We start from the raw sequence: 16923 nt of genomic DNA, 5'->3' as shown, positions 1-16923 counted from the left end.
TTCATTACAATATATATATATATATATATATATTACACATACATGCATACAGTTTAAATACATACATACATAGTCTACAACCATACTTGTCAATGGATTTGCAGTTTTGTTTACATTTTTTTGTTCAGTCTTTCCACTGCTTCGCATTCCTGCTCCTTAGACAGATGTGATGATGTTGGTTCTTTTTCTAGTGAGCAGGATGGAGGATAAAGGGCGACTGTGGAAGGTGATGGGTTGCATCAGGAAAAACACCTGTCTAGCTTTGCACAGTATCAGAAGCTTGTATAGAATGACAAATCCTGTAAGACCGAAAAGGATGGTACAAGATGTCTACATTTTCTACTTGCAGGTTAGCTAAGGGCGTTAGGAGACATTCAGCAATGCAATATGTGTGTGGATGTATGCTGCCCCAGGCACCCAAAGTATGTTGGTTATGCCATTCCAGCCCAGGTTCCACTTTAAACAGCAAAAAGCTACAAGAAAAAAGTGTTAATGCTGCCATCAGTATTTTTTAACTGGACATGGACATTAATTTGTGGTCAAATATGGGTTAATTATTGGATCACCGCAAGTATTTTTGTCAATGAAGGGTCATGGGAGGCTCAAGAACATCTATACAAAGAGAAAACTGGTTTTAAGCCTAAGAAAAGTAATAATTGGCTACAATTTTGTAAGGTATTTTCAAGTTTTACTAGAGTAGCTGGTCAGGCACTGTTTCAGGCATCTAGTAGTTTTGGTATATGTGAGGATATGTGTCTGAATAGGGAGATGAGCAACTAATGTCTAAGCATTACTTTAGAATGACAGCATTAGAGGGAGACTAACTTTTTAACAGTCACCCTAAAAAGTTCCAAAGTGTATGTACAGCCAAAATGTTTTTTTTTGGTTATTTATTTTGCTGTCTGTGTCCCATACAAGAAAAATAAAGATAAAGATACCGGCACTCCAAATTCATGAGCTGTTTACTATGCTGTACATCAATAAATAGATGTTTGCTCATGAATTTGGAGTGCCGGTGTCTTTATCTTTACTTGTGATTATAACGGATGCCACCCGTTGACTACCGCAGCACCCGCTTTTCAAAGGGATCCTGACCCTTTAGTCAAAGGGTCAGCAGTGCGATGGGACCATGGACTTTCTGCCATACAGGAAAAGTTCCCCTCACTTTTTGTTGTAGAGACACAACTGGCAGTGAAAAGAAATAAAAATGGGGGGGGTGTCATCTAAGGCAGTCCTTTCTGAGAACAGTTGTCCTCATTGGAAGGTAAGCCAACATTTTAAATCAAATTGTTTTTGGATTGTTTTTTTTGTAAACTAAGTAACTGGATATCAGTCCACATTGCATTGTTTTATAAGGCAATGATTGCCAATATATGGCTGAACATTATTTGTGAAGGATAATGCCTAAACTGTTCATGTCTAATACGGTCACCCAATCTGAACAATATTGTCCAGCTAGTCCAGCTAGAAACAACAATTTCTTTAGGCACTCTGATCTCTTCAGTCACCTTCACACTGATAAATGTTGGGTAGGAGCTCTGGAAATACGTTTGTTAATTACTATTGCAGCTTTAGTATAAATCTCCAAAACTTTGCAGAAATCTTTGTGTAAGTTTATTCCACAATTATACTAGCAATATTATCTAGCAATCAGGGTGTCCAAAAAGCATATGGCTACTTAGGGCAGAGCAGCATGTGGCCACAAAAGAAATTTTACATCATATTCCATTTTACTGTAATACAATTACATACCAGACTTGAGAATTGCACACACACGTATGTATGCAGCCTAGGAGAGAGGTATTGAAAAGGTCATATATCACACATTACCAGCAGACCAGTTTTCTTTAGTTTGCCAGAGAGACGTGGATAGATGTCCTGTGGGCAGGGATAGACTCTGCATACCAAAACCCAGGTCATTTTTCACACACTATACCTGGGGAATAAGTGGTGGTAGAAATAAGGCAGAAACAAAATATTGTATGGACGGTTCTCTTTAAGGGACACTAAAAAATTACCACAGTTGCACATCCACACAACCAATGTTTTTGTCCAGCTAGTGGTAACTGTTGCATGCAAACTGACAGCCAAAATATGACTTTTATTGATTAATTATTGCTATGTCCCTTTTCCATTATCTCCTATTGTAGACTTAGCTTATTCAAATTAAAGTGAGCCTGCTGCCTTGGTGGCAAAACTTAACTATGGGCACACTGTCAAAAAGCAGATAAATACTCACCTTTCTGGCGAGTGGAAAGGAAAAGCCTTTATTTTCTGCAATAGTTCTGGGTGCCGCCACTATTCCACACTTCAGGTGTATTGATTGTGTGTCCCCTGCTGGTTGTTTTTGTGGATTTTTCTGAAGGCCGAAGCATCTCTAGAGGATATATAACGACCAGCAGAGGGAACCACATTGGCTGTCTGCGACACCTGGAAGTGCTGGATAGCTTGTCCTATTCTGCTCTATGTAAGCTGTGCTGCCCCAACCCCTAGAGAGGACAGACGCATAGAAAATTTGCCCGAGACTGTATGACATAGGTAAAGGCAACAAAGCAAACCTCTCCAAGAAATTAAGACTGCTACCACTGACTTCATGCTGTGCACATGGAAGTTGCCTGGCTGTAATGCTGATTCTCTGAATCCAATATTTCACTGACTAGATCACTGACCTAGAACAAGCATGCAGAGAAGATTTTTTTCTGGCTGATCTGCATACTTGCTCCAGGCCAGACATTTAAAGTACTGAAGCCTACAGCTGGCCATACACTGGTAAATTGTCGTACATTCATATGAAAAAACAATGACAAATTTTGTTCAAAATTTTGTTTGATTTTACCATCTGATTTTGGAATAAATAGAGTGTCCCAAACGAAAACCACATACACGGTTAGAATTTTGTTCCTTCAAGAAAAACTTTCCATCCTACTCCTCTATTTTTGCCAATATGGTTGGAAAAAATTGCCAATTTGACCCCATTAACTAACAAAATGTAACGAATGTTCTGCAAACAAATTTGATCAAACTAAATTCTACTGATAAATGGCCAGCTTCAGGGCAGGTTCACACCATCTCCCGGACCAAATCGGGTCTAGATCTGGTCCGGAAAATGGTGTGAACCTGCCCGCAGTTCCAGTGCATTCCAGACCAGACAAAATGAGGCATGCAGTATTTTTCTAGTCTGGAACGGACTGCGCTGGTGTGAACAGAGGTCAGAAATAGCATAGGGATATATTAGGATGCATTTTGGGTCTGTAAACAATCTGGTCTGGTCTGGAGATGATCTGGATGTGGTGTCAATGGGCCCTAAGGTTCAGTGTGCAGCCAGTCAGCAAGCAATTTTAGAAATCAGCAATTGCAACCATCAAATTTTTTTAGAAGGTGTTATTTAATTCCTTTAAAACAATCACAAATGTAAAATACTTTTTTATTCTTTTTCTTTCAATTTACATATTTGCAAGTTCTTAAAGGCTTGGGTCGGCAGCTCTGTCATACTTAGATTTGTCATTCCTAGGCAGCCAGTCAGATGCACACTGCACAATCCTAAATAATTAAAGCTCTTCAGACAAGTTTGCAAGACGTGCAATTTTGCTAACCCAAGCATGATAACCATCTGACACATTATAAAACACTATAAAATATACTTCTGGTTGGAGGAGCGAAGAGGTGTAATACATCATGCTTCTTGCACGCTGTCAGTAAACTCTACAACACTCTAGCTCACCTTAGTTTAGTAATGTGCATTATACTAATCTCTGCCAAGTCTTGCATTGTAACTCAGTGAAGTAAGCAGCGAGATGATGACTGAGCAGATCTTACAGTAACTAGAATGCATTCCATTCTACTGAATCAGCATTGGGCAATGGCTCTTCAGAGAGAGAGCCCCCTGTGCCCTATACTCAGTGCCCAAGCACTGGTTACTGTGTAATGATTTGATGTTTTAATGTGGTATAAAGTCTAAACTGCAGGAAAGCTGAAGCACAATCAGTATAAATCCCTCAACACATCCTGAGGGATAACATCTGTATCTTCTCACTGACGTTTGCCTACTTAGAGGGCAGATGTTGCAAAGCTTGCCTCTGCAAGATATGTGACTTTGTGACTTGGATTTGTCTGACTTGCTTATCTCAAAATTGAATTGCTAATTTTATTGTGTATAATTTAAGTGCATAACATTGAAAGATAATGACATACATTAACACAGGATTATAATATATAAAAAAAATCATGATTCAGCATTTGACCTTCCTGTTAAATTGTTATATATGTTTGCTAAGCTAAGATACCTTTGTTTCTGTTAATGATTATTTTATATGGGTCACTGGCATCAATAAAGCAATGAAACAGGTGCTATGTACAGTGGCCATACACTGCTGCATAAACAGTATATGCAACCATGCATTATACTGATAACAGACCACATTACACTATCAAAGCCAATTGTCTCCTATAGAATCGATTGCGGGTCCCAGAAAGTACTGTTACAGCACTCTACTGACAGAAAGGTGTGACAATGGAAGAAAATATGTCACTGTCAAAGACCCAAATTTATGACTGCATTCATTTTGATATTTTCATTAAACAAAAAACGAAATATATAAAATATAGTTTTGGTCACTTTTATAAACTGTCCAATTACATTTTTATTGCAATAAAGAACCTATTATTTGAATGGTCTGCCTAATGTGCAAAACCACACATAAAAAATTACCACCTGTTGTGGTACACTGCAATGCAGGTGCATTGGGGTGCCAATCAGAATATGCACCAATGTGAATACCGCGTGTTTTGAATCCAGCCAGTACATTTCTCACTACAGAGTCCTGTAATTACTTTACTGTTTAAAGTAAAACTCCAGACTTTTTTTGGACAGGAAGGGAGGTAGTTTTAGAACCTTGTTCCGGTTTAATGCAACCTGCAACCATTATTCCTTGAGATCACTCGTGAGAGAACGTTAAAAAATGGAAGAGTTAAAGTGACACTAAACTTAGGAGTTACATCTTGAAAATGCAAACAAGTACCTTATTAACAAAAATGTAACTTATTGGTTCATCTCTCAGCTGCAGATCCCAAAATCATCTCTCAATTCATGCTGACACTGTCCTTCCTTCTGGCGGGGGGCTACTTTTGTTCTCCATGGTCCCTGTGTATGTTGTAAAGTAGCCACCGCTCCAAGCTCACTCCCACAATGGACTACAATCTCACATTTAGTTTACCAATTTGAATTGAGATTGCAGTCCATCACAGGAGCGAGCTTAAATTGGTGGCTACTTTACAACACATACAGGGACCATGGGGAACTAAAGTAGCCACCCTCCAGAAAGAACAGTGTTAGCACCAATTTAGATATAATTTGAGGATATACAGCTGAGTGATACATTAATAAGATACATTTTTGTGAATAGTTAAGATACTTGAATGCATTTCTAAGGTTTAACTCCTGCGTTTTGTGTCACTTTAGCTTTGGTACAGCTGAGGTTACAATTCTACTTGTAGAACTTGTATGCTACAAATCTTTGCAAAGCATGGCACATACCGTAGGTTGTATGTCTTAGTCGCCAGCATCCCCCTTTTGAACCACCTAATAATGCCTCACTGGGATCAGCAGATCCAAGTAGAACAATGTTAAACACATTTAAGCTGTTAGGTTTAAATCCAATGTACCCCTTGCTATGCAGTCTCTCTAAGCATAGCCCCGTATAAACAATACCAGATAGTAAATACTATAAACTATACATGTTTGATTATGTAAAACAGACTGTTAGGGTCTATTCTGCAAATAGACTATTATTACCACAAGCAGATTTATAGTATTTTGATGTTTGTAAGGGCCAAACCACTAGCAGTTCATGCATGTAAACAATAATGAGGGAAATAATGGAAACAAAAAAGGGTCTTAATACCACAAAGGCTCAATCTACAGATTGCCACCCAGAAACTATGTTACTGACTAATTCACAAGTCCATGAAGCCAGTGGGAGATTAAACACAAAGTGATTACAGTTCTGGCTATTAGCAGAAATATAGCTTCTCAGTAATCGCAGCCTCACTTGTATTTGCACATGCATATCAGAAAGCGTTACAAATTCATTAGTGTTTCAATGCTCCGTGAATCCGACACATGTCCTGTGTTGCAACCTGCCTCTAGCTTTCCTTCTGCTTCACATATTGGCTGGGATCATCTGCCAATTTCTGGCAGCAGAAGAGTGTCTAGTGCTAAAGACTGAACCCCAAGCTGGAAACACATTGACTAAGTGTCCTATAAAACATCCTATTCTATTCATAAACTGCTGCTGCACAATGGAACAGATCTGGAGAGCTCAGCCTACTTTTATGCGTGTGCTATTTCTTCCAGTGTGTTAAAAATAACTGTTATTTGAACAGCAAGTACAGTTTCCAATGCCTCAACATGAAAGTTGGGAGGAATAAAAACAAACAGTAATCTGGTAATATGGTCAACTCAGGTCATTCCATGGGCCTGCCAAAGTATCATACATTAAATATGTCATTATTTTCTACCATTAGCAATCTGTATCACCCCAGTTAAAATACTAGCCAAACACTGAGCAAGTGTCCTTTAGGACATAGCCATTTTTCGGCAAGATCTCGTGATGATAGGAGGCTGCAGATACCGCCAGCAGCCCCCTGTCTGTGGGGATAGTCAACTGATTGCTATTATTACCCTCTCAGATAAGCAGAGTCTGCCAGCACTGTTCATCTGCTTACCTCTCCAATTTCTGTTGACTTAAATGGGAATGACCCCATCTTTTATATCTCCCCACCCCAAAAAAAAAATATTGTTGTTTGTAGAATTTTGTTACTTCTACAAGGCCTCTTGTAGAAGTACAATATAGTAAAATAGAAAATATATACCGTATATACTCGAGTATAAGCCGTCCCGAATATAAGCCGAGGTACCTAATTTTACCCAAAAAAACTGGGAAAAAGTATTGACCCGAATATAAGCCGAGGGTGGGAAATGAGGCAGCTACTGGTAGATAGATACCAATAAAATTACATTAATATTTATTTAAAAGAAAAATAACCTAGCTCTGTAAGTGGAAAAGGGGGTACAGGGCTACATATCATGTACTACGGATCATTTAACCCATTCATATTAGCAGAGGATAATTGTAAATCTATTGTTCAGTGCACTCTATATGTAGTATATAGTACATGTATATATAGAGTGCCTGCAACAATACATTTACAATGATCCTCTGCTAACATGAATGGGTTAAATGATCCATAGTACAGGGCTACATACAGATCATTTAATACATTCATGTTAGTATAATTGTAAATGTATTGTCTGCACTGTATTAGCAGTATATACTCTATATAGAGTATATACTGCTAATACAGTGCAGACAATACATATATAATTGCTTAATGAATCTCTCTCTCTACCCCCACCCTCCCTCCCCGCCCTCACTCACTGTGTCCGTGTTTAAAAAATGGGCTGAAAATCTCGGCTTATACTCGAGTATATACGGTAAGTGTTTTGGAGCTAAAAGTATTTGTTTTTCATTCGATCAGATTTTAACATGTGTGAAGCTATGAAAAAACTGATCTGATCATGGGTGGTTAAAAAGCCTCAATTGGGAAGTAATATCATGTTATGCCGCTCAGTTGTGAGCTTAGCTGGTTCTCAAAACGCTTTCATGATGTTCCATCCAAATATAAGCTTGCATGTATTAGATCTGGGGTAGGCAACCTTTTGAGTATAGCGTGAAAAAATGTTGCCAAGTAAAGTTTTAAAAAAATTGAGCGACGGCTGGAATTGCAAGACATAAACAGACTAGATCAGGGATCGGCAACCTGCGGCTCCAGCGCCGCATGCGGCTCTTTCATCCCTCTGCTGCGGCTCCCTGTCCAGGGGCGGAACTATTGCTGGGGCCTGAGGCTGTGGGGGGGCCCAGTGAGGTCTGGTCCTGGGCACCCCGCCGGTGGAATATGCGGCACTGCAGGGTCCCGAGGCCCACAATGCCAACAGGCTTCTCACCAAGGGGGCGGGTCCTGTGACTCACCTCCGAACCCGGCCACGTCCCTAGTAACAGGCGGCGGGAGAGGAGAAGTGTGTGTCACATGCCCAGCCCCCTGCAGTGCAAACCGTCTGGCTGGAATGCTGGCTGTGAGGCTTAGCAGGTGAGTCCTAATGAGGAGCGGGGGAGGGGGGGTACGGGCGTTACTGCACACTGTATCCTGTTATTTCGTTTAATTAGAACAGTGGATTATAATGGGGAACATTACACTGTAATGTTGCCTATTATCATCTATTTCTCTGATTAAATGATTAGACAGGGCCGCTGTTCTATCAAAGTTTGTGACTAGGTTGGAATGTGTGACCGGTGACGTGGTCACACATTTCAATGTAATACTGCCCAGTTTTTTGGCGGAGGAATGTGTGACCACCAATAGGTCAAGCATTCCAACGCTTTCTCAGCTGTTCCAGAGCAGATCGGCATTGCAAATCGTATCTGCAGGAGAACTAATCTGCCCTGAAATGTCACTTCTACCCAACTTTGTGAGTGGGGTGGAATGTGAGATTGCACTCACAAAGTCAGATAGAAGTGACATTTCAGGACCGAACAGCTGTTCCAGGGCAGATCAGTTCTCCTGCACATACGATTAGCGATGCCGAACTGCCCTGGAACAGCTGAGAAAGCGTTGGAATGCTTGACTTATTGGCGGTCGACCAGCCCACCTGGGGCCCTTCAGAGCCCACCATAGAGGGTCTCAGATGGGCTGTGCAGGATCTATGGTGTGATCTGCAGGGTTTCAGGTAAGTCCAGAGTCCAGTGCGTTACTAAGCCTCGAGTTCAGTGCATTACTAAGCCCAGAGTCCAGTGCGTTACTAAGCCCACATATACCTATATACATGCTATACATCGCATAAAGGTAAAAAACGATCTATGCCGTGTTATCTTCATTTTAGATGTCAAAAGGGTTTTGTGGCTTCCGGTGTTTTCTTTTCTGTGGGAAACGGGTCCAAATGGCTCTTTGAGTGTTTAAGGTTGCTGACCCTGGACTAGATTGGAACACTAGAAGTTGTCATTTGCACTGTGAATCTTGCTTTGAGCGCCAATATCTTTCCGTTCACATCATGAAAATATTACATGCTAAAGAAAGTGGCCAATTAGAAAAACATTTGATAAACACTGTGGACCTGTAGTGCTGGGGGTCTCTGTTTCTACAACAGAAATAGACAATAGAAAGGGTAAAATTATCTCTTCAGCCTATCACAAGCCCTTTTACAAATGTATCTATCCACACCAGCTACTCATAAGACACAGTCCAGGTCACCGACTATAGTGATTAATTTTGTGTATTGTGCTACCAGATGACAAGCCTATAGAGAATAAACAGCATAATCATGCAACCCTTTTCCCAGGATGTCAATCACTGAGCAAATGACTCCTCAGGTATAATAAATGAGTAATTCAAGAAGGGTAGCGGCCAGCTCTAGAATTAACCAGATAAACTGTTTGTGTGGAGTCATCTTTCCTCCTGGCTGGCCGCTGCCATGCTTTGTTAACAACATAAAAAACATGAAAGCTTGATTAACTTTTACACTCGTTTGCCCACTAAGTGGGAATGAGGGAGTCAATATGAATGATTAACTCTGCAAGCAGTCAGCTGAAAAACATTTAATTCAATCACTCAGAATAACCACACATGTGAGTGGTTGGAAAGTGAATATTTGACTTGCTGGAAGGTATTCTCTAATAAAGAGATTTGGCAATGTTTTTCTATTTAGAGTGTTGACTTAAAATGACTAAAATATGACTACAACACATACAGGAACTGCATAAAGTGGTGCGGGTACCCAGTAGTGCGGGAGACGAAATAAATTCTCACATTCTCATTTACCTGATATTAGTGCACACAAGCGAGTCAAGTGAACCTTTGATATCTGTAATTTGCTCTTGATGTTCCCCATCCTGGACACAGATTCTCAACTGCAATTCCTCAGCACTAAAGTTGACAATACACTGCTCCAAGTTTCAACAGAGTTTGGCCCTGCTGGAACCACTCTCTAACAAAAGTCAATCAACCTTTCTCGAAGGAGCTGGTCAAAAATTGTCAGCTGAACTGTGCCTGCAGCCAATCAACTGCAGTCCTTAAGAGCCGGTTCACACCACAAAGGTTGCGATCCAGACCATTCGGCCTCTGGAACGCAACCCGGCCGCCTCCCTACATTCAGGGGCGGGAGGGAGTGTGGAGGTGCATTGAGGTCAATGGCACTGCAGCCACGCCCCCGTCCACAGTGTGATTGCCGGAACCTGAACACATGGCACATTAGTGGCTGCGTTCTGGTCCAGTGCAATCTGCAAAAATAGTGCATGCAGCATTTTTGCAGCTCGCACTGGACTGGAACACAGGCACTAATATGGGGAGCCAGCGGGGTTGCGTTCTGATGCGTTCCAGACAGAGGCCAAAACGCTCTGGAATGCACTCTTTGTGGTGTAAACCGGCCCTAAATGTTTTCAAGGAGAACACAATAGATGGCAGGGAAGACTCCCCATTCACACTGTTTCGTGTGGATGGGGGAAAAAACTTTAAATGTGTGGCAAGCTTAAACATTACTCCTTTTCCTTTTGACATTCCAGTGCTAGGGACTCAGTGACTAATAAAGGCTCTAGCGCTGAATTGTTCGTCATAGCAGTGGGGTTAAGATGCAAACTGGAGTACAATACAAGTCCTCTCTGGAAAGGATTCTCCCATGGTAAAGCTTTTGTACCTTCCTTCTCAGGCATTGTGGTGGTTTTATACATTTGATTTATGTGACAGGTTTGCTTTAATGTAAATACATATTGGAAGACTGCTAGTTCCAATATCTGGCCTGCATTCAATATTTAACCTGTCACCTTACAGAACAGAGTTTATGTGGACTTCCTCTGGATGTCCGAGTTTCAATTTATTACCAAAACAGTATCTCAACAGAAAACTATTTAACATTTTGGTGCAATAAGTGTGCCACTGTACTTAAGGGTTTTAATGCTAATTTCACACCTTGACAACAAACAGATCACCTAAACTACATTTTCAGCTTATAAAGCCTTATATCAACAAAGTGGCTCTCAATACAAATTAGTAAACTAAAAGTGAGATTGTAGTCCATCACAAGAGTGAGCTTGGAGCGGTGGCTACTTTACAACACACACAGGGACCATGGGGAACAAAAGTAGCCCCCCTCCAGAAGGACAGTGTCAGCACCAATTCAGAGATGATTTGAGGATCTACAGCCGAGTGATACACTAATAAGATACATTTTTGTTAATAGTTAAGGGCCTTGAATGCATTTTTAAGGTGTATTACCTGAGTTTAGTGTCAATTTAACTTCAACTTAACCCTTAAGCCTTAAAGCACCTCTATCCCGTAGTAATATTTACATAAATTATTGCCAAGTATGGACTATCTAGCTAACTGGAGAATAAGCAGTGAACTACTATCTGTACCCGAAGAGCCCGCTATTCCCTCAATGGGTCTTGCCATTTTGCCTTTCACACAGGATCGTTAAAGTGAATCCACGATATCAATCAGCATATCATAGATACTTCTTCTTTTCCTCTGACAGTCATTCGTCCCTGCTACCTGCATGGCCAGCGGCCAGGGGGAATAGTAAGATATGGAGATGAGGGCTTATTTGGTGACTAACTCAACCTCAAAGCAACCTAAACTGTAGCCTTGATCCAATTCCTTATTTCATTATTTAACCTAATCCTAACCCAAAATATACTAAATATCATGACAAAAAGCTTTATTATCAGGCTAATACTAGTGCCTATGTCACACTGAAAACATTTGCGTGAGAAAACAATTCACTAAAACATCTGCGCCTAAAAATGTAGTCCTCAAATGACTGCACTGAAAACTATTTGTCCTTTAGAGAATGCATGTTTGACTGCTGTAGAAACAAAGTGTCAGCTCATATGGGGCAGGGGCAGATGTGAAAGGTTCTGCAAAAGTGTTTGTTAGTGCTATACAATTTGTTAGTGCTATAAGGCTGTGATATACACCAATCAGTCATAACATTATGACCACCCGCCTAATATTGAGTAGGTTCCCCTTTTGCTGTCAAAACAGCCCTGACACACAGAGGCCTGGACTCCACTAGACCTCTAAAGGTATGCTACGGTAAGCTGTCAGTAGTAGATCCTTTAAGTCTTGTAAGTTGTGAGGTAGGGCTTTCATAGATCGGACATGTTTATCCAGGACATTCCACTGATGCACGATTGGACTGAGATCTGGAGAATCAAGAGGCCAAGTTAACAACTCAAAATCATTGTTGTGTTCCTCAAACCATTCTGTAACCATTTTTGTAGGGTGGAAGGGCGCATTACCTGCTGAAAGAGGCCACTGCCATCGGGGAATACCTCTACTGGACAACAAGGACCAGCCTTCGCTCCCCATGGGCATCAATGAGCCATGCCAGCTCAATGTATATGTGTATATACATATTTACATACACATTTATTTCAGTTTTATAGCACTAACAAATTGTGCAGCACATTGTGAAGAACCTTTTACATTAGCCCCTGCCCGTCTCTTGGCCAGCTTTTATTTCATATAGTTTTGATATGCAAACCAATTCTGTTATTGTTTGTTCCCATGAGGGGGATTTACTCTCCCATTTGTCCTGGTGACCATCACTGGGACTGAAAATGAATACAAATAAAACATTTTGTGCTGCCACCAGTTTAGGAACAGAATGGAAATCTTAAAATGGGGGACATTTGTTTTAGTTTTTTTTAATTACTCTCACATTCTGTTGTGTATACAAGGCAGGAAGTGAAGATAAATCTCTCCAACGGGAGAGATATTTGTAAAAAAACAAAACAAAAAAAACCTGACTGGTTTTAAATCATATACGCACAAAACAAAAGTTTTGGCTTAAAATATACTTAATCCCCCATTTACACATGACTCTCAATCCAGATATTGGGATTCCTATTTATCTTTTTTGCAGCAGATTACATTTTAGTCAGCCGTTACACACCATACTTTGTAAAATCGTACTTAAGCTAAAGAGCAAAATCCTGTTCTTTGCACATTGGGATTTTACAGCCTACAACTACTGTTACTTTGAAACACAAAATAATGAGAATAAACCAGATTTTAAAGTAATTAGGTGGATAAGAGCCCCATACTCTGCAATTGCAAGCAGCATTTAGAAGAAAAAAAAAGTTAAAAAAAGAAAAAGCAGAGTGGGACCGTGAGTCCTGGCAACTGCTATAATCCTTTTCAAATTGCTCATATTAAGATTAAAGATCACTTTGTTTCTCTATTCCCACAACTGGTTGGGTATGGTAAAGAAATCAGCCTGCTGCTTTTATATGTAACATCTTTAACATTTGCTCTGTTTTCTGTGCCTGTGATTAAATGTAACATTTTGAAATCCCAACGTTCTGAGAAAAAGCATAAATCCTCCTCTCACAGCTGCTGTTTGACTCCAAAAACACATGCAACTTTTTTTTTTCAGGCATCGACCATCAAATGCTCCCAGCGGACAAGCGCTGCGGAACACCTGCATCTCTTCATTTCGTTCCAATAACGCAGTCTCAACTTTTAAAATTACAAAAATAGATGCTGTGTTCAGCTGCGTGTTCGCTCTGCCCCTAATTCCCGTGAAGAAAAATCCTAGGAGCATGAAATCATTCAGGCAAGGTCTGTCATCGAGAGGAAGACTTTTTTTGTGGCTACTTTTTTGCTGTAGATTCACAGCAAGAATACAAGAATATAAATAAAAAAACAAAACTAGAAATGATAAAGTTGTATGTAAAACCGAACAATATTTTCTGTTTTAAGAAGGCTCTACTGTTCAACCCCGAAACAACACAATTCTGCAGTGCTGTCCTGTACATTCTGCAGTGTTCCCTTAAGTGGTGTAATCAAGACGTTTATTAGGACTACAGAACAGTCCCCACCTGTATTATGGAGATGGGGGGGTGTTTTGCAGACCTACCACACTTCCAGTCCTACGGCAGCAACTGGCAATAGTGCTCCTCCATAGATTCAATGTAGTGAGTCACCGCTGTCAATCTAGGACAGGAAGCATGTTACTGGCAGGATCATAAAGGTGTAAAACTAATGCAGCCACCACATATAAGGGCTGGGAAGCTGAAATATACTGTTTGCAAATGTAGTTTTTGGATTTTATTACACATGAAGTACACAGGAGGACGGAAAAATGTTAGATTCTGTTCAGATCACGGTTGTATGCTAAATAGGTATTTTGTTTACAAAAGGTCAGTGGGCCAAAAAAAAAGTAATTTTAGTTTAGGTAAATGACAACAGGTAGAAGCAAATTATTTCCATTTTGGAACATGAAGCAGCAGAAGTAAGACTTTAGGGCTGATCTAGAAGAGATGATTTTTGGGTCAGAGTCAGAAACTCCTGTGAGAAAGATCCACCACTGGAGGATTTAAGAAGCCAGTGGGTGAATTCAGCCCACCAGCATTCACTTACAACTTACCAAAAAAGTGAAATTTCACCCCCACAATTCACGTTATTTATAACATAAGAACCATTTGTTAATCTACAACAAAATAAGGACCCGATGTATCGGATAGGTAAAGTCATTGTGTGAAACTCCACTGTAAGTGTGCTGGGACATTTCTGTGTTTTGTATTGTTGCAAGCCTCTCACAAAAAAGAATAAAAAAAAACAAAAATGTTTTTAAAGTCCCCACCCCAACATACACGCATGTAAACATGTGTCAGGTGCGGATACCTGCGAAAACGACGATTGCGCCTATTACGACGCACATGTTACATATCGCCACGAACGGCGGAATGAGAGCAATAATTTTAGGGCCATCAATCACTGATGACACTAAACTGATGAGCGGTAAAAGCTTTTAAAGCGTCGCCTATGGCCAATTTTGGGTATGCTAGTTTTTTGTGATTTCGCGAGTGCACGCAATTTTTAAGCTTGACATGTTTGGTGTCTATTTACCCGACGTGACCCAGACTTTTAAATTTTACCAAAAAAGTGGGTAATATTAGTTGTTTTATAACATAATGTAAAAAAAAAACTTATTCTTTTCAAAATTTTCAGTAATTTCTCCTGATTATAGTAAAAAATAAAACCTCCAGTGGTGATTAAATACCACCAAAAGAAAGCTCTATCTGTCCCCAACAAATGGTATAAAATTCATTTCAGTACAGCGTTGCATGACGGAATAAATGTCAGTCAAAGTACTGCAGCGCTGAACACTGAAAAATGGCCTAGCCAGGAAGGGGGTCTTAACACCTGGTCTTCAAGCGGTTAAACCTTATTGCATTGTCTGCATCCAGTACCTTTTTCTCCCCCAGTATCCCCCCACATTTATCTGTCAATGACGCTCGTCCCTGCCGCCAACCCTGAAGCAATCCTCTGTTCCCCGATCTTCCTGGTTGCGGGGGGAGGATACAAATGGCAGGGAAGCCATAGACTCCTTCTTTCATCAAACTGTTGGGTGGAGGAGGGCCATGGCCTGCCACAGGGCTTTGTGTGTCTATGGAGGCACACAGCCACTGTGGGCATGAGCGCGCACGGATGCCTCCATTAACCGATGGAGGCACCTGTGCAGGGGGCGGGGCGCACTGCGGGGACCCACTTGAAAACAAGGAATTGAAAACTTTTTTTTTTTAAATGGCAATAGACTGGGTCTCCTTGTAGCAAATATTTTTCTTAAAAAGGAAGCTTTAATATTACTTTAAAAACAAGACAGTTTTATTATTATTGATCATTGCTTTTCACATTAAAGACCAAACCTAAGAGCAAACAATACCAGCTTTTGTCACACCCAAGCCTATATGACTTAGAAAATTCAGAAGTGCTAAAATGCAAGCAGTAACCAATAGGCCAAGCTTAACGGAGCTTAAAAAAACATTTAAATGTTAAAAAACAACAACTTTTCCAATGAATAGGGAAGCAATACTGCAGCAATGTATGTGAAACAGATATACTTTGCCACTTGGCACATTTTGTATGATTTCTCCCAGGGGAGGAGTGGCATGCAGTAACAGGATGTAACATGATCGCACTGTGGTTTTACACTTACCAGAGCTGTGGCAGTAGTCCATCTGCTGGGGAACCTGGACTGTAAAGGCAATCAGATCTGGACCAAGTAAAGACTCTGGCTTTCTGGTCTCTTTCAGCCACTTGCTCCTGTGCAGGTCTTTGGTGTCTGAGGGTCCCTGAATCAAGGGGATTAGCTTCTCCTTCCCAGCTTCACCTTTTGAAAAATGAATACACAAATTCACATATTCTACTCACCGTGAATACTAAAGGTCTTCTAAAGGTTATATTATTGAAGATTATTGGTTAGCAGTTATGTTTATGAAAGGAGGGTTATGGGTTGATTCCCTACGAATATCTAGAACCATAAAACTACTCTTCAGAGCTCCTCTTTTTTTCAGTTTTGTATTGCTGCTAATCATATGAAATATGATGTTGCATCACTGATAATAATGGAGCATTACCTGACATAGATAAAGAAAACGCCTAACAGTCTAAAATAGAACTCCAGTCAAACTTTATTAATTTTGGTGGAGAAGGGTTAAAACCTAAGTTTTTATTGCTTTCTGTGTCACTGTTGCAAATATTTCCCCTTACTTCCTGTCCTAGTGACCACTTGTCATCAATGTAGCATTTAAAGTGGATATGTCCCCAATGGGGACATAGGAACCAAAGTGTTTAAAAAAAGTGACAGAGGTTCTAAATCATCTACAAAAATGTAAGAATGGTGTTCCTCTAAATAATTTAGCTGGTGCTAGATCTTAAAATAATGGGTGGACAGGAGTTTTTACTTGTAGATTGAAGGCAAATGCTATATAAGCTCTATACTCCTTTCCAGCCAATGGCAGACAGAGTACTCAACTACACCACTGGCAAATTCACTGTATATTGGTGCACTGCTAGAAAAATGTTAGCAGT

The 16923-nt window shown here is 40.3% G+C and overlaps 1 protein-coding gene across 5 annotated transcripts in view; it reads right to left on the bottom strand.

The window, feature by feature from the left end:
• VPS13B (vacuolar protein sorting 13 homolog B) overlaps nt 1-16923 on the bottom strand; it is a 761266-nt gene that overhangs the window by 536954 nt on the left and 207389 nt on the right. For all 5 annotated transcript variants that reach the window (XM_018559352.1, XM_018559343.1, XM_018559336.1 and 2 more), the window contains exon 18: nt 16049-16222. In XM_018559352.1, coding sequence (XP_018414854.1) covers nt 16049-16222 — 174 coding nt within the window. The remainder of the gene's footprint in view (nt 1-16048; nt 16223-16923) is intronic.

This window comes from Nanorana parkeri, unplaced genomic scaffold (assembly GCF_000935625.1).
Source record: "Nanorana parkeri isolate BGI_ZX_2015 unplaced genomic scaffold, ASM93562v1 scaffold16, whole genome shotgun sequence".
NCBI lineage: Eukaryota > Metazoa > Chordata > Amphibia > Anura > Dicroglossidae > Nanorana > Nanorana parkeri.
This window is presented reverse-complemented; position numbering and strand designations above follow the sequence as displayed.